This window comes from Hemibagrus wyckioides, linkage group LG07 (genome assembly GCF_019097595.1).
Source record: "Hemibagrus wyckioides isolate EC202008001 linkage group LG07, SWU_Hwy_1.0, whole genome shotgun sequence".
Taxonomy (NCBI): domain Eukaryota; kingdom Metazoa; phylum Chordata; class Actinopteri; order Siluriformes; family Bagridae; genus Hemibagrus; species Hemibagrus wyckioides.
Window position 1 is genome coordinate 21570444 of NC_080716.1, and position 18673 is coordinate 21589116.

General features: G+C 38.1%; 1 protein-coding gene across 10 annotated transcripts in view; it reads left to right on the forward strand.

Moving 5' to 3' along the window:
- The window catches only part of si:dkey-172j4.3 (diacylglycerol kinase eta), an 84422-nt gene that overhangs the window by 62529 nt on the left and 3220 nt on the right, over window positions 1–18673 (forward strand). For 4 of the 10 annotated variants that reach the window (XM_058394603.1, XM_058394601.1, XM_058394607.1 and 1 more), the window contains 17 exons: window positions 995–1079; window positions 1323–1408; window positions 2219–2318; window positions 2719–2944; window positions 3278–3376; window positions 4556–4637; window positions 5530–5637; window positions 6968–7064; window positions 7316–7423; window positions 8547–8660; window positions 8754–8888; window positions 9495–9658; window positions 10285–10399; window positions 11004–11096; window positions 11774–11890; window positions 13122–13233; window positions 14400–14530. In XM_058394603.1, the coding sequence (XP_058250586.1) occupies window positions 995–1079; window positions 1323–1408; window positions 2219–2318; window positions 2719–2944; window positions 3278–3376; window positions 4556–4637; window positions 5530–5637; window positions 6968–7064; window positions 7316–7423; window positions 8547–8660; window positions 8754–8888; window positions 9495–9658; window positions 10285–10399; window positions 11004–11096; window positions 11774–11890; window positions 13122–13233; window positions 14400–14530 (1972 nt within the window). The remainder of the gene's footprint in view (window positions 1–994; window positions 1080–1322; window positions 1409–2218; window positions 2319–2718; window positions 2945–3277; window positions 3377–4555; window positions 4638–5529; window positions 5638–6967; window positions 7065–7315; window positions 7424–8546; window positions 8661–8753; window positions 8889–9494; window positions 9659–10284; window positions 10400–11003; window positions 11097–11773; window positions 11891–13121; window positions 13234–14399; window positions 14531–18673) is intronic. The other 6 variants (XM_058394608.1, XM_058394602.1, XM_058394599.1 and 3 more) reach the window with 5 other exon arrangements.

The window sequence follows — 18673 nt, forward strand, 5'->3', positions numbered from 1 at the left end:
CATGCATGCACGTACACACACTGCCTAATACATACCCTGTGAAAGGATTTCTTTAGCTTAGTTTTTTTATCTGAATTCTCTGCCTATTGAAACAGGAAAGATCCTGCAAAGTGAAAAAGATGAAAAAAAATAAAATGTTTTTGTTAGAATTTTTTTTCCATTCAAATTTAAATCACATTTCTATGAGGTTTTCAATTTGATTTCTGGATCTCAATCACACTAGTCATTTTTTTTCCTATATTCTAACTGGAAGACAATAAGGAAGTGACCTTGCTTTCCTTTCTTGGTATAAAAAAGCCATTTTTTAAAGCCATTTTCTCCACTGAATATGTACAGTATCATGTCAGGATATGTACAACAAAGATATTTCCCTAAAACACCTCCATATTTTTAGCTAAATAGATGACTCTCACCTGTTCTGCACTACTTAGTGTGTTTGTGTCATTGCTATAACAATCAGTGTGTATGTGTGAGCGAATATGGTTAGATCTCGAACAAACACACTGGATTTGGGCATCTGTAAATTACAAGGTGTGATAATAAGATGGGGTTAGTGGTTCGAATGTTTGCCATGCAACTCCTTGTTTAGAGGTTTGATTCCTCTTCTTTGTGTGTGTGTTATTTCTGTGATCTCTCTGTGCTTCAGGGTTTTCCTCTAGGTTTCCCAGTTTTCCCCCACAGTCCAAAGACATTTGCTGTAGGCTGATAGGAGGCTCTAAATTATCTGTAGTGTGTGTGTGTGTGAGAGAGAGAGAGAGAGAGAGAGAGAGAGAGAGAATAGGCTTCAGGTTCCACATACCCATGTGGAGGATAAGGGGTACAGAAAATGGATGGACCAATAAAAATAGGATTTAGAAAATAGACACCTAAATAAATATTTTCCTTGCTATGTGAATACCTTTAGACAAATTTCAGCAAATATTACTGTAAATTTCACCTCTGGGTTTGGGTTAATGGTTCCAGTAAATGTGTCTCGTGTGTGTTGTGTTATTAGATGGAGTATAATGACATATGAAGTTCCTACTAAAACTGCTCCTGTTATTGTTAAAGAGGATGATCAACTGGAATCTCCACTCCAGGTACAAGCCTGCTTCTATCTATCTATCTATCTATCTATCTATCTATCTATCTATCTATCTATCTATCTATCTATCTATCTATCTATCTATCTATCTATCTGTCTATATATCTATCTATCTATCTATCTATCTATCCATCCATCCATCCATCCATCTATCTAAACCTTCTCATTAAATGCATAAATCTTATAATAGCTATATAACTTTCAGCTCTGTTCTTTAATAGTGTTTGTTTTTCTCCAGATTACTCACTATGCTGACTCTGTCGCCTCGCATCTGACAAAGATCTTGGACTCAGACAAACACAGTGATGTCATATCCTCTGCAAAGTAAGTGCATCTGTGTGTGTCACATTCAAGTTTTCATTCCAGGCATGTTCAGTCTTGTTTAAGGAACATAACAAGCAGCAATCAAGTTATTCTGCAATCATAAGCTGTGTAACACTTTTACTTTAGTCACCTGCTCACGTCATCATCTAATGTCAGCAGGAACAAGATTGTTCAGCTAGTCAAGTACGCAGTCTACAATATCCTGGATGAGAAATAAATATCCCTTTCGGTTTCTCAAGTTAGTATTTAAGATATGCAGCTTGTGCTAAAGAGAAACTGTCTTGAAGACTTCACCTCTGGTGGAACTGTTGCACCTTTAACTCTGAAAGTTACCTCTGACACTGCAGACTTTTTCCCTACAGAAAACGATGCATTCCAGCAATGTGATAGATTTTTGTTTGTCAGAAAGCTACACATTTTTAAAATCAGTTCATTAGTTCAGTAGTTTGTGTAACTCAGTTATCAGATATTGTTAACTTGTGGCTTAATGCTACATCTAGAGAGAGAGAGACAGAGAGAGAGAGAAGCAATGCAGGGTTCATCAGTATGACGACTCATTTCACATGACTTAGTTAAAATATAGCAGTGCTCCAGCAACACTAGTTAATTGCTTAGTTATATGCAGGTCAGGATTTACTCCATTATCAGGTCATGTATTTGCATGTGAATATTTTCATCAAATTATTGTAGATATAAAATTATTTGGACATGATGGATTCTTTTGCACAACCCTGTACAGTCTGTCGTCCTACATTTCTACATTTCTGCTTACTTAACTGTAATAAAACTGATTATTGCTGGTGTGTGTAGGTTTTTGTGTGGGACGGTCAATGAGTTTGTAGCTGAGGTTGGAAAAGCCTATGAGAAAGCCACTGAAAACAAGGAGGAGGCTGATGCGATGGCTAAAAAGGTGCGTGTTTGTGTGTGTGTGTGTGTGTATGTGTGTGGGAGGGAGTTGTTGGGGTGGATTTGAAGTGGATGTGTGTAGGGGGTGGTTAAACAGTGTGTGTTTTATGAAGGTTGTATAAGTGACAGTGTAAAAGGTGTATTTGACATTAGTAGGCTGAAGCTCAGTGCTGCAGTTCACATTCAGCCTGATGACTCAGTGCTCTTTAATCCATTATTCTTAGATCTGTAATATTAAAACTATGCACCATGATGTGTGTGTGTGTGTACTTGTCATGTCTTATATACCTACTTATCCCCACATCTAACGCCTAACTCCTAACGCTGTTTGATCTTGTTTCTGACACGTCACACATGACATCTTCTCATCCTCACCTGAATTCTAACCCCGTGTGCCTCCTCAGTGTGCCATGCTGAATGAAAAGCTGGACTCTCTGGTGCAGGCACTCAGCGAGGAGGCTGATGCTCAGCTAGTGCCTGCAGGCTCCCAGTCTCCTGAACAGGAGAGCGAGTCGAGTAGCCCGGATGCCCCCAGTGTCCCCAGACCCTTCAGATCCAAAGAGCAGCTGATGCTGAGAGCCAACAGTCTGAAGAAAGCACTGCGGCAGATCATAGAGCAGGCAGAGAAAGGTCAGCTCTCTGCTCACACTAATGCAGACCTGAATTATTTAAGCATGATGAGAATATTGATTTATTTATAATTATTCCTACAGCCTTAACTTCGAATATATTAATCTTATTGAGTGGAATTATTAAAATGCTTATTATTACCATCGTCCCTCACATGTACATGATTAAAATATATATTACAGCAGCTAGAAATACACTAACATTTTTTTGTGTATGTATAGCATAAAAACTCGACCACTATCCACACTGTTTCTAAATGATATTCAAATCAAACCATCGCAGCCAGCTATGATATTGACTCCTCCCTTTGCCCCCCCCCTCCTGTTTCATCAGTGGTGGATGAGCAGAACAGACACACCCAGGTGCAGAGGATGTCTTCCTCCTCTTCAATAAAAAGAGGAAGCAGCGAAGACCTGAAGGAGGCGGAGCCACGTGAGTGACATTACAAACTATCTGTGTACTTATTCTACACACAGAGCAGGTAGCTTTACCCTCTCAGCTCTCAAAAACATGCTTATAGGTGGATTGGTTCAGCAGAAAAGTGTTTCAGCCATCTGTGAAACTTATGCCTTCTTTTCTATGGACTCATGGATGTGGAAGAGGGCAAACTGCGTTCTGTTAGGTGTGTTACACTGCCCTGTGATGCAGCATGAGCAGCAGTGGATAGCTAGTTTCGCATGTCATGGAGGAATAATGCAAAATCCCTCACCTTCCCCAGCTGGTAGCTTGTTTAGCTATATGATGGAACTCTAAAGGCTGGGTGGTAATTGGAAAAAAGTCCAAAATAGGTGAGAAAATAGGGGAAAAAGTCATAAGAATCAAGATATCATATATAATTTGATAGGTGTTTACGATTAGAACTGGTGGAAACATGATGAGGAGTTATTGTAAAAAGAGGGATGTGGTTAGGCTGCTGCTTTGGTAGCCAGTCAAATGTCTCATTCCCTTTAATGGGATCAGGTCAGAACCATTTGTGTAATTAGATTTTACTTCTAGAGCCAGTTCAGTATTTTAGACAGAGAAAAAACACACTGGCTGACAAGATTTATGGTCATGTGGGTTTAATTTTATACATTTATTTCTTGTATGCTTACAACAGTAAGTGTCTTAAATGTGAGTCTTTCGGATATGTCTATGTAGATTAAGATATGGTAGTTAACCAGATTTATCACACTTTTTCTAAGGCATTTGTTATGTGTGTGTTTATATGTATCAATTAAGATGTATGTTTGAATTTTTTACAGATAAAATGATTCAGTCTGTTGTGTTTAGTTAGCAATCTGAACTATGGACTGATTTGTGGATGTTTACAAAAGCAGTTGTGGAAGAAAAGGAAAGGATTTCTTCTGTAAAACACATTTTTGGTCTTGTTTTTGGTGCTAAGAGGGAGGTCATTGGGTTTGTCACTGCAGTTATGGAAAATATATTGGGTTTGAAAATCTCATTGTGCTGATGTGTGTGTGTGTGTGTATGAAATGACACATCCTAAAGTCTCAGAATAGGTACAATAATATGAATAAAGGCGATACAAAGAAAATATGATGATGAAAGCTTTCTGCCATTTATATCAAGTCAAAGTTTAGCATATGTACATTTTTTTGTTCCTCTTAGGTCAAAGTGCCCTCAGTCCCACCACCTCTATAGTGCTGGAGAAAGCAGACGGCTGCAACAGTACCACGGCTTTTACTGAGGAGTAAGAAAACACACACACACACACACTGTCAGACATTGTCAGACACTTCAGAGCACTTCAAGATGTTTCAGAAGATAGCAGAAGATGAACACACTACCACACTGATATTAACTGTAGCTCTAAAATAGAATATATCTGCTACATGCTGCATATGGACTTGTTAGTCAAGATATTATATGACATTCTCATGGTTCCAGTTTTAATAGGGATTATAATGCTGATAATAGTTTCCATACATTTCCTTACATTTACATTTTAAATAAAGAGTAATCATGAGGTCTGCATTTTGTGTTTGTAATGCAACTGAGATATAGTATATATATATATATATATACTGTATACAGCTCTGGAAGAAAATAAGAGACTACTGCCCAATCTCCAGAATTGAACCCTATTGAAAACCTCTGGAATGTCATCAAGAGGAAGATGGATGGTCACAAACCATCAAGCAAAGCTGAGTGGTATAAAGAGTAGTATAAAGTTCCCCAACAGCAATGTGAGAAACTGGTGGAGAGCATGAAGCCAAAACGCATGCAAATCGGGGTTATTCCACCAAATACTGATTTCTTAATGTTAATTATCCAAAGCATTAACACAGTTTGCATTTTGTTTTATTTGAGTTATTAAATCTCTGCAAATACTGTATGATCTTGGGTTATTTTGATGTGTTGTCATTTCCTTTAAATATACACTCTAAATAACAATAGTTATATTTTGAATTTAGGAGAAATCTTGTCAGCAGTTCACAAAAAATGAAACAAAACTGTTCATCTCACCAATACATGCACCTGTAAGAAAAAAACATAAGAAACTGATTATTTTGCAGTGGTCTCATTTTTTCCAGAGGTGTATGTATCTCACTTCCTTTCTCTCACTCTCTCTCCACATACAGGCAGTGCACAGAGAAGTGTGTGATGAACAACTACTTCGGAATTGGCCTAGATGCCAAAATCTCTCTGGAGTTCAACAACAAGAGGGATGAGCACCCGAAGAAGTGCAGGTGCAGTAGGAGGCTATTTTTTCCCCTCTCACCTGCATTGCTGGATTCTAGATCAGCTTTATGCAGTTATGTAACTGTCTCAGAACACACTGAATTCTGCACAGTTGTGAGTTTGATTAACTGTAAACACAAAAAATCACACCCACCCATAGTACAGATTTATAAAAAATATTTTATAAATGGCCGACTACAGGAATATTTTGGCTGTCTATTGGAGCCTGATTTTTTCCTGAATTTTCCAGCCATTTTAGAGACCTTTTTTTAAATAAATTTTAAGCATCCTAGCCTACTGGCTGTACTTCAGAGGCCCCACTTTCAGAAACGTGGACATATATAAGTGCGTGAGATACAGATACTTCTGCTTTATACACTTTTGACTGCTCACTATTTTACAGTTAGGCCGTTATTTTTGTTTTTTGGTTTGTTTTACTGTATTCATATCCAAATAATAATTCTTCACCTTATGATTCAGGTAATATTTCTAGTTTTATGTATGCTAAAACATGATGTATGTTGTTATTGGCCAACATTTTCAAATCAGTCTTGCAAAGTTTTTCATGATAGTGCCTATAATGAACTCAGAAACTACCCTGACCTAATAGTTCCCCATAAGCCCTTGGTTGCTGTTGTAGAAAGGACATTATTTAGTTACATTTACATTACTTACCGTCCACTGTCACCCAAATGAGGATGGGTTCCACTCAAGGTTTCTTCCTCATATCATCTCAGGGAGTTTTTCCTTGCCACCGTCGCCACATGCTTGCTCAATAGGGATAAAAGAGTAACTTTAATTTAAACTTTATATAGATACATTTATTTTTCCCTCTCTACTTCTGTTTCTCTACTTCTGTAAAGCTGCTTTGAGACAATGTCCATTGAATTGAAAATACGTTTCACCTATAGCTGTACAGTAGCTAAAAGTGTAATACTGATGGTTTAGCTGTAGCTTTTACAGTCATTGACCCCTGATCACAGATATAAAAGAAACACCTTCGTTGACGCTGTTTCACCTTAAGTAGTAGCCACACTAAGCAGAAATAAAATTTGCTTGGCAGAATTCACTGAAAGTGGAAGATGTTCTTTTATTTTGACAATAACGTTTGACTTTGTGCTGAATTATTTTTCTTGATAAATTTTAGCCTGTTAGTACAAAACCATTGTGAGCAGATAGATGGGACTGTCATCTCTGTTCTCATTTAAAAAAATTGACATATTTCTTGTTCCCTTGGATTGTCTTTTCTTCGTAGCAGTGTTGACAGTATATAATAGAGCATGTTGTGTATTAATGTGTGTTGATGGTGTGATGTCGGTCTCCCTGTGCCCTCAACAGCAGTCGCACGAAAAACATGATGTGGTACGGCGTCCTGGGGACCAAAGAGCTTGTTCAGAAAACCTACAAGAACCTGGAACAGAGAGTGCAACTGGAGGTGTGTGTGGGTGTGAGACTACTCACATAACCTCTCTGAACAATGAAGAAATATACTGTGTTCAACTTCTATTGCAGATTAGACATGATTACCCGTGGGTGGCGTGGTGTTTGTGTGTGGGGGTAGAAGAGAGCCTATTGTTTGCTTGTTTTTCTTGTCTTGAGCCAACTTTCAGTTATTGTGTAGTAAAAAATCTCTCTCTTTCTCTCTCTCTTTCTCTCTCTCTCTCTCTCTCTCTCACTCTCTCTCAGTGTGATGGAGTGCCCATGTCTTTGCCCAGTCTGCAGGGTCTGGCTGTGCTCAACATCCCTAGTTATGCCGGGGGCATAAACTTTTGGGGAGGCACCAAGGAGGATAACGTGAGTCCCCTTGTCTTGTCCTTGCATGTCTTAAACACAATTATCTGGAAACATGAAAGACAAAATAATAGGGAAAGTCTCTGTTCTAGGTAATTATGAGGATTAAGCTGAAGTTGTGAACCCTGCCAGAGCAGACTGTAGAGTTTGTCTCTGTGCTTTTGCTCAGATGAGATCAAACATAAAGATTATAACTGTTATAACTGATAATAAGTCTGTTTGTGGGAGAGAGAGAGAGAGAGAGTGAAAAATTTTGATGTCTCTGATGAGGTTTTCCTCTAAGTGACAGCTTAGTGACGCAAATCGTATACAGATAAGACACTTTCGCTATGCTCATAACTGATAGATTTAGGTTTAAGGCTTAGTAAGGCCTATTTTTCTTCCTTCACAGCTAGAACTAGAAAACACTGAGTCAGCATTCTGGAGGAGGCTGGGGTGAGGTTTATTGTGATGTTATATAAAGGCCTGAGCCAACAGAAACACATTTTTACCTTCAGAAAGAAAATATATGGCATAAGATGTTATTTTAACTGTACTGTTTTATAATAAAGCATGACAAAGCAATCCAACATTTTCCCAGCCTCAGTTTAGCCCTAACTTCAGCACAGATACACCTCTATCCCTAAGCTCTGCCTCTTTATTGTAAAACAAAAATCACCCACTTTTAATGAATAACACTGATTTAATTTTTAGCCTGTAAACATCTGCACAGTTCCAGAGGCAGCTTAAAATAAAATTGAACATCACACCATAGAAAAACAATCCACAGTCATGTTACATAGTTAGATTATTTCTAGATGGTGACAGCGTTCCAGCGTTCGACCGAATTCTTTCACATCAGCATTTTTGTTAGGTTTCCAATGAGAATTTCTATTATAAATGAAAGCATTTGTGCCAAATGATTAGCAAAAAAAGCCCCAGATTTTAGTTTGAATGAAAAGGGAAATGATGGATTAAGCTCTCCTGAATGGATCATGTTTGGAAAGCAAGGTGTTTTTGCAGCAAAAAGTCTGTGGTCAACTGCGGAAGGAAAGACGTGTCAGTATTTTCATTCCAGTTGCATTTCACCTCCTAGACTGGAGAAGGCGCTACAAAAAGTAACAAATTACAATTGTTGTTGATGTAGAATTTTGGAGCTCCATCATTTGATGATAAGAAGCTGGAGGTTGTGGCTGTGTTCGGCAGCATGCAGATGGCCATGTCTCGAGTCATTAACCTACAGCATCATCGTATCACACAGGTATAAACACGTATATACTGTACATACAATCATACACAGTCTACATGCTCTATGTGTGATCTGATGTGTTTGTGTGTTCGTGTGTGTAAACAGTGTCGGCAGGTAAAGATCACTATTAAAGGAGATGAGGGGGTTCCAGTGCAGGTGGATGGAGAAGCCTGGATTCAACCGCCTGGTATTGTCCAGATTATCCACAAGAATCGAGCTCAGATGCTTACCAGAGACCGGGTCAGTATGTATATGACTTGCAGGCATTTTTTTGTTCCCAAACAAATATTACTGACATTTTATTTTGAGGTTTAATTGATTACACACTTGTAAAAGTTTTGCACTCTATGGAATTTTGTTATTTATTACTGAGAATAGGGAAGCACTTTTTTTTTTGTAAATTGTCACAACATACAAATACTTTCTACAAGTAGAGTGGGCTGTTTTGCAATCAAGCCATGTTACATATATTAAATAAAAGGAATACAATAATTTAATAGTCTGCAAATGTATTTTGTGCAATATCTAACATCATCAGGATAAAGTAGTGCAAATAAAATAGTGCAGGATTACAACTTTGATTCCTAAAATATTTAGGTAAACATTAAAAATGCAGAACTTCGAAAACTTTGTTATGTGTGAGAAATTTGGCTGAAGGGATAACGTGGAAGTTTAGGATTAGTGAATCATAGTTACTCAAGTTCCTACTAGGAAAAACAAAATGTGTAGGTGGATGTGTGGGAACTTGGTAGAAGTGCACTAGCTGAGCTGTAAGGAAGTATAGTAGAGGAGTGAACCAGCATTGAACCATGCCATGCTGAGTGTGTGTGTGTGTTGGCACTGTAGGCTTTTGAGAGCACTCTGAAGTCGTGGGAGGATAAGAGGAAGTATGATAGCTGCCGCTCTTCTCGGCCACGTCTCAATTCTCAGCAGTCCATGGAATATCTGACCGAGGAGGAGTGTGCACAGGTGCAACAACTAGGTCTGGTGGCTGACTCGCTCATTAACAGGTAGGGGAGTGTGTGGGTATTCATTTATTTTTTTGTAAGGAATGTAATGATGAATTATGACCTTTTGGGGACATGAACCACATAAAGAAAAGTGGGCTAGCCAAGGGCAAGGATTGGGACAGGGTTAGTGTTATGCTGGGGTGAGCTGGCACTAGAGTTAGGGTTGGACTAGGATTAGTGTTATATTTTGGTAAAGTTTAGTGTAATATTGGGGTACATTTGATGCTAGAGTAAAGCTTGTGCTAAGGTTTGTGTTATATTTGGGTAAAGATTATGCTAGAGTTTCGACTCGAGTTAGTGCTTATTTGGATAAAGTTTAGTTTAGGGTTATATTAGGGTAAAGTTAATGTTACAGTTTGGCTCAGCGTTATATTGGGGTACAGTTTGCATTAGAGGTAGGGTTGTGTTAGGGTTAGTGTTATATTGGGGTAAAGTGTGCATTAGTGTCAGGGTTAGTGTTATATTCGGGTAAAGTTAATGCTTGTCTCAGGGTTGCTAATGGTTTGTTGAGTAATTAGCTTTATTATATATTCTAGGCTTGTGAAAATGTTGAGGCACAAACAGTATAGTCATAATGTTATTCTTTGTTTGTGTATGTGTGTGTGTGTGTGTGTGTGTGTGTGTAGGATACGGGAGGTGGCTAAGACCCATAAGGTGGTGGAACAGGAGTTGGCTCATGCTGTAAATGCCAGTGCTTCTGTACTCACTGAGGCTTTTCCGTCTAAACCCTCCAGCCCTGAGGTACAGCTGCTGATATTTATTTCTAATAAAACCCATCTGAGGACACTGTGCCTCATACTGTCATTATCATATACAGTACAGTGTTTAGAGTTAAACTGCAGAATGTTCTCTTTTAACCCCAGTGTCATTATACTGGTTCAACAGGTTACAATCCAAATCCGAACAACATATACCGGGAAACTGTCTTGTCCCTACATCAGTACAATCATAATATCATGCGAAAATATTTACCCATCATGCACTGTGTAGAGAAGACAGAACCGTGTTTAGAGACGGCTGAAGCTGTAGCTTTATATCTGTGTGCCTTCAGTTTGTTTAATGACAGTTTAATGAGCTTTATTTGTCAGTATATGTGGAAACACACAGTGATGCAGCCCAGTTCGTAGAGAACCACTGCTGCTTTAGTGCTTTGGTCAATTGTGTGTGTGAATGTGAGGAAGCAAAAGGAACCCATTTTGATCCCACTGAATGATTTCTGAGCTCTGCATTAGTACAGCTGCTCAGTGTGTGTGATATCCAGCAGCAGGAGCTCAAAAAAAGGTCACACTGAACAGACAGGTTTACACAGGTGTGTGTGTGTGTGTGTGTGTGTGTGTTCTCTTAGCAGTGTCTGAGTCGCAGCACCGCTGTGGAGATTGTCAACAGCAGTAAAGTGCTGCAGCAGGAGACTAAAATGCTGTTAGAAGGGAAACTGCTGGTGAGAGGCATTTTATTCTCCTTCTCCTTCTCTTTGTCGACTCACACATCCCCATCCATAAATCACTCCACTGACAGAATTTCAGCTGTATTTACTTCTACCTGCAGTCAGAACAGCTTCACACTGTTGGCCCGCGTACCGGTGTACGTCACTTTGACGTTAGCAAAACGAAAATAAGAATAAATGGAGCTTGACTAATAAAAATGGAAATTTGCTTGCATTCAGTTGTTAAAAGCGTCACGCTGTGCTCAGTGTAAAGGCCTATTCAGCTTACACAAAACACATTTTTAAACAAAAACAAATGTTTACGCTATATACCTGATCAGAAATAATGCTTACTGAGCAGACTATCATCCTTCTTTCTATTAGAGACTGCAATAAAATGAGAGGCAATGATTTCATGTGAAGAAGTCTCAATTTGAAATGAAATAGGAATTCCTCTCAGGAAGGAAGTGTTAAGTGTTCAGTGTTAGCTTGTGCTACAGGCTGCTTTTACATCTTTCTGGTTATAAATACTATAAAGCTTCTATATCTGAGTGTGACATCTGTTTGTGCCGGGTTTGCTGTTTTCCTCTATTTCCCTGCAGGGATTCAACCTTGTTTACTTGCTTGAATAATCTGTCTGAGATGGAAAAAGTTACTCTCTCTCTCTCTTTCTCTGTGTGTGTGTTGTGTAGCAGTTGGAGGCTCCTCAGGAGGAAGAGCTGCTTTCCACGCTCAACTCTCTCAGTGCTGAGTTAATCAAACTAGAGGACATCCACTGGATCTGTCCCAGCATGCATTGCTCTGAGGAGGTCTGGCTGGACATCAGCATATATAAACAACACACAGTTAACACATGGATATTCAGCTGGTCATCATAGCAGCGTTTTTAGCTCATGGCTGTTCTAGCAGAGAAATTCAGTCTCACTTTTTCTGGGTTTAAAGAAATATTTTGTAGATCAGGCTGCGGATTCTTTAAGTTACTATAATAAAGTAGCAATATAGTTCATTTTGTCATAAATGTTGGTAGATTATATTCACTGTTAATTATAAAGGCTTTATTTATGCATGGAGTCCACATGTAAAATCAGACCTGGGACTTTTTTCATGCACAGACATGCCAACAGTTTAATAATGTTTTTTTTGTTTGTTTGTTTTTTAATTCTTTGGACATTCATCAAATTTTAGACTGTCAGTAAAAATTAATTACCAGAGTCCTCAAGTGTCCTGAAAAACTGACAACATTGAAAACTGTCAGTTCTATTAAACATTTTCACGGTTTCCACAAGGGACATTAGCCTACCAATTTAAGAAAGACTATATTGAAAATATCCTGTATTATCTTTACAGATTATTGTCTTTTTAACCCTTTTTTTTACCACCACACTTGTGTTCCAGTCTGCTGGTAGAATAAAAAATAAATAAATTATCAGAAATTGATCAGAAATCAGTATAAACAAATGAATTATTTTATCGGAATCTGATATAAAATGAGCCAGGACGCCTTTTCAGTGTGAGACGTGTTTTTCCCTCTGTTAGATAACCTTACACAGGATTTAAGTGGTTGAAGATAACAGCTTAGTTGCTTATGAACATGCACTTGGAGCATCTCAAAGAGCAGACATGGGCTTGATATCAGCATTTACTTTGAAATTTGTGTTGAAAAAAATAAACAACCATTTTTGGAATATATTGGAACTTTTGTATGAATATATTGCCTGTAGTAGGCACAAACAGAAATCGCTAAAGCACTGAGTGTCTATTTTTATATGTTTCATTAAGCGCTACAGTGGTGTGTGACAGAAATCCAATGCTGAACATGAACACAACAAAACAGGCTCAAATTCCATATTTTTGGCCTCTGGGTAAAACAGTTGAAAGATGTTCATTAGAAATGATAATTAGACAAATGCTGAATGATTATATTGGCTAAACATGCTCGTCATTTACAACCCAACATACAATAGCAGGAGAATTAACTAATAACTTCTCAAATAAGCTTTTGTTTTCTTCTTCTTCTCGCTCTCTCTCTGATGTCTGTAGGACTCATCCCGCACGAGTGCTAAGAGCAGCAGCATGAAGCTGAAGATCATCCCCAAAGTAAAGAAGGAAAGAGAGAAGCTGCATAAGCAGCGCTCTAACAGCTCTCTCTCAGGTTAGATACTCATTATTATAGAAATCCTTCTAAAACTTATATTTCTGACTTTCATTCTGCAAACAGGAAGTGGACACCCTGTCCCCTAACTCTGAAAATTACAGTACTTTGGTCTCTTTGTACATAACAACTTTCATAGCTGATCTTCACTCACTGCTGTTTTTGCTCAGCTCAGAGTAAGAAGACTGATTTGTGCTCATTGTCTGATTGAACCAGAAAAAAATAAAATAAAACTGATATGAGATCAGCAGTCTTACTCTGACAGGCCTGTCCTTATGTTTGCTCTGTGGCTTCATGAAGTTTCTGTCACATTTGGTTGTATGTTTGTGGAGCGCACAGGCATTTCATGGAGTGATCACTGTTTTAGCCTGAAATCTGGTGAAACAGTGAGTTTAAAGGGTTACTCCAGTGTTTCTGTGTTTAATCTTTACCTGCCATCAACAGGCATTTCTCTACTCCGTTTACTTAAGTTATTTATGGTGGAAGTCATTATGTATGTAAGGAATACAACACTATTTGGTGTGCTGTTCTAGGCAAGTACTCCACCACAGGGTGATGTGATCCCATCAGCACGAAGCAGAGGGACCATAAAAGTCTCTACATTAGTCTATATTAGAATAAGAGCATTAATATAAACTATTCACTTGTAAATGTCTAACCAGAGCATTTCTTACCAAAATATTAGTATAGTCGTAGTTATACAGTAACAATTACTCTGGTTACATACAGTACACTGTATACTGAAGGTTTTGTTGTCAGCCTCACACACAGATGTAGCACAAAACCCCAAATTCCAACATCTAAAAACTAGTTTTATCTCTGAAACAATTTCTTTTTACAGATTCAGTTTAATGTACATCTCTAACCAATTAAAGAAAATGAGGTTCCATACAAACTGAGCTTTTATTGACAGCTGGCCTTGGAAAGCAAGTTTCAAGGAACCGCGTCTTTTGTTCTTTTCTTAGTAGAGGAACTTATACTATATATAGAAAAGAAACACTGGAGAATTCCTTTAATGTCTTCATCTCTACACCTAAACCATCACCACACTTTCACTCCAGAAATGCCGGTCAGTGTCTGTGCAGGCTTTATGTGCTACTGGGTCTGTTTCATTCCTCTGTTTGTGTATATGTGTATATGTGTGTGTGTGTCTTCTCGGGGGCTAGCGGAGAGATGGGGTGCGGAGGAGGTGGGCACGTGGCTGGATTCGTTGGGGTTGGGGGAGTACAGGGAGAGGTTTGTGGCCCGGGACATCCAGGGCTGGCAGCTGGCTCAGCTCCAGAGACAAGATCTGAAGGTACAGCGGGACAGCGAGCGCTCAGACAGTGGCTTCTACTGCAACACCTATACACACACACACGCAAATCACAGGCTGTGTCTCAAATCCTGTAGCTTAACGAGTCAAGACTTTTGACATGTGATCCTACAGATGAGTGCAAACAGACAAAAAGCGACCAGAGGACGTTCATTTCTGGCATCATGAGTGACCGTGAGCATTGGTGACTGGATGTGGGCGTGTCCAGCAATACTACTATGTTGAGAAATGTTGAACTTTATGTAAATATGGAGTGACTTGGCGCAGTAGCTACCAATGGGCGTGAAGACAGGAGAGTGCACTATGTGTGATCTGTAGCAAATAGCACACACTGCTTCTGCTTCATCTCATATGCAGATATACACTGAATTATGTACACAAACGTCAAGTCTCCCTCCAGAATCTTTCATTTTAGCTGCAGGAAAACTGATTTGGAATGCTAGCTGCTCCATGCACTGATAAATGTTATGACTATGCCAACCAGTAGTAGGAGCATTAACTGGTGAGATAAAATCACTGTGTAATGTAAAGCATCACATTAAACACAGTCTCTACCATTTAACACATTAAACACAGTCTCTACCATTTAACACATTACACACAGTCTCTACCATTTAACACATTAAACACAGTCTCTACCATTTAACACATTACACAGTCTCTACCATTTAACACATTACACACAGTCTCTACCATTTAACACATTACACACAGTCTCTACCATTTAACACATTACACACAGTCTCTACCATTTAACACATTACACACAGTCTCTACCATTTAACACATTAAACACAGTCTCTACCATTTAACACATTACACACAGTCTCTACCATTTAACACATTACACACAGTCTCTACCATTTAACACATTACACACAGTCTCTACCATTTAACACATTACACACAGTCTCTACCATTTAACACATTAAACACAGTCTCTACCATTTAACACATTACACACAGTCTCTACCATTTAACACATTAAACACAGTCTCTACCATTTAACACATTAAACACAGTCTCTACCATTTAACACATTACACACAGTCTCTACCATTTAACACATTAAACACAGTCTCTACCATTTAACACATTACACACAGTCTCTACCATTTAACACATTAAACACAGTCTCTACCATTTAACACATTACACACAGTCTCTACCATTTAACACATTAAACACAGTCTCTACCATTTAACACATTACACACAGTCTCTACCATTTAACACATTACACACAGTCTCTACCATTTAACACATTACACACAGTCTCTACCATTTAACACATTAAACACAGTCTCTACCATTTAACACATTACACACAGTCTCTACCATTTAACACATTACACACAGTCTCTACCATTTAACACATTACACACAGTCTCTACCATTTAACACATTACACACAGTCTCTACCATTTAACACATTACACACAGTCTCTACCATTTAACACATTACACACAGTCTCTACCATTTAACACATTACACACAGTCTCTACCATTTAACACATTACACACAGTCTCTACCATTTAACACATTACACACAGTCTCTACCATTTAACACATTACACACAGTCTCTACCATTTAACACATTACACACAGTCTCTACCATTTAACACATTACACACAGTCTCTACCATTTAACACATTACACACAGTCTCTACCATTTAACACATTACACACAGTCTCTACCATTTAACACATTACACACAGTCTCTACCATTTAACACATTACACACAGTCTCTACCATTTAACACATTACACACAGTCTCTACCATTTAACACATTACACACAGTCTCTACCATTTAACACATTACACACAGTCTCTACCATTTAACACATTACACACAGTCTCTACCATTTAACACATTACACACAGTCTCTACCATTTAACACATTACACACAGTCTCTACCATTTAACACATTACACACAGTCTCTACCATTTAACACATTACACACAGTCTCTACCATTTAACACATTACACACAGTCTCTACCATTTAACACATTACACACAGTCTCTACCATTTAACACATTACACACAGTCTCTACCATTTAACACATTACACACAGTCTCTACCATTTAACACATTACACACAGTCTCTACCATTTAACACATTACACACAGTCTCTACCATTTAACACATTACACACAGTCTCTACCATTTAACACATTACACACAGTCTCTACCATTTAACACATTACACACAGTCTCTACCATTTAACACATTACACACAGTCTCTACCATTTAACACATTACACACAGTCTCTACCATTTAACACATTACACACAGTCTCTACCATTTAACACATTACACACAGTCTCTACCATTTAACACATTACACACAGTCTCTACCATTTAACACATTACACACAGTCTCTACCATTTAACACATTACACACAGTCTCTACCATTTAACACATTACACACAGTCTCTACCATTTAACACATTACACACAGTCTCTACCATTTAACACATTACACACAGTCTCTACCATTTAACACATTACACACAGTCTCTACCATTTAACACATTACACACAGTCTCTACCATTTAACACATTACACACAGTCTCTACCATTTAACACATTACACACAGTCTCTACCATTTAACACATTACACACAGTCTCTACCATTTAACACATTACACACAGTCTCTACCATTTAACACATTACACACAGTCTCTACCATTTAACACATTACACACAGTCTCTACCATTTAACACATTACACACAGTCTCTACCATTTAACACATTACACACAGTCTCTACCATTTAACACATTACACACAGTCTCTACCATTTAACACATTACACACAGTCTCTACCATTTAACACATTACACACAGTCTCTACCATTTAACACATTACACACAGTCTCTACCATTTAACACATTACACACAGTCTCTACCATTTAACACATTACACAGTCTCTACCATTTAACACATTACACACAGTCTCTACCATTTAACACATTACACACAGTCTCTACCATTTAACACATTACACACAGTCTCTACCATTTAACACATTACACACAGTCTCTACCATTTAACACATTACACACAGTCTCTACCATTTAACACATTACACACAGTCTCTACCATTTAACACATTACACACAGTCTCTACCATTTAACACATTACACACAGTCTCTACCATTTAACACATTACACACAGTCTCTACCATTTAACACATTACACACAGTCTCTACCATTTAACACATTACACACAGTCTCTACCATTTAACACATTACACACAGTCTCTACCATTTAACACATTACACACAGTCTCTACCATTTAACACATTACACACAGTCTCTACCATTTAACACATTACACACAGTCTCTACCATTTAACACATTACACACAGTCTCTACCATTTAACACATTACACACAGTCTCTACCATTTAACACATTACACACAGTCTCTACCATTTAACACATTACACACAGTCTCTACCATTTAACACATTACACACAGTCTCTACCATTTAACACATTACACACAGTCTCTACCATTTAACACATTACACACAGTCTCTACCATTTAACACATTACACACAGTCTCTACCATTTAACACATTACACACAGTCTCTACCATTTAACACATTACACACAGTCTCTACCATTTAACACATTACACACAGTCTCTACCATTTAACACATTACACACAGTCTCTACCATTTAACACATTACACACAGTCTCTACCATTTAACACATTACACACAGTCTCTACCATTTAACACATTACACACAGTCTCTACCATTTAACACATTACACACAGTCTCTACCATTTAACACATTACACACAGTCTCTACCATTTAACACATTAAACACAGTCTCTACCATTTAACACATTACACACAGTCTCTACCATTTAACACATTACACACAGTCTCTACCATTTAACACATTACACACAGTCTCTACCATTTAACACATTAAACACAGTCTCTACCATTTAACACATTAAATACAGTCTCTACCATTTAACACATTACACACAGTCTCTACCATTTAACACATTACACACAGTCTCTACCATTTAACACATTACACACAGTCTCTACCATTTAACACATTACACA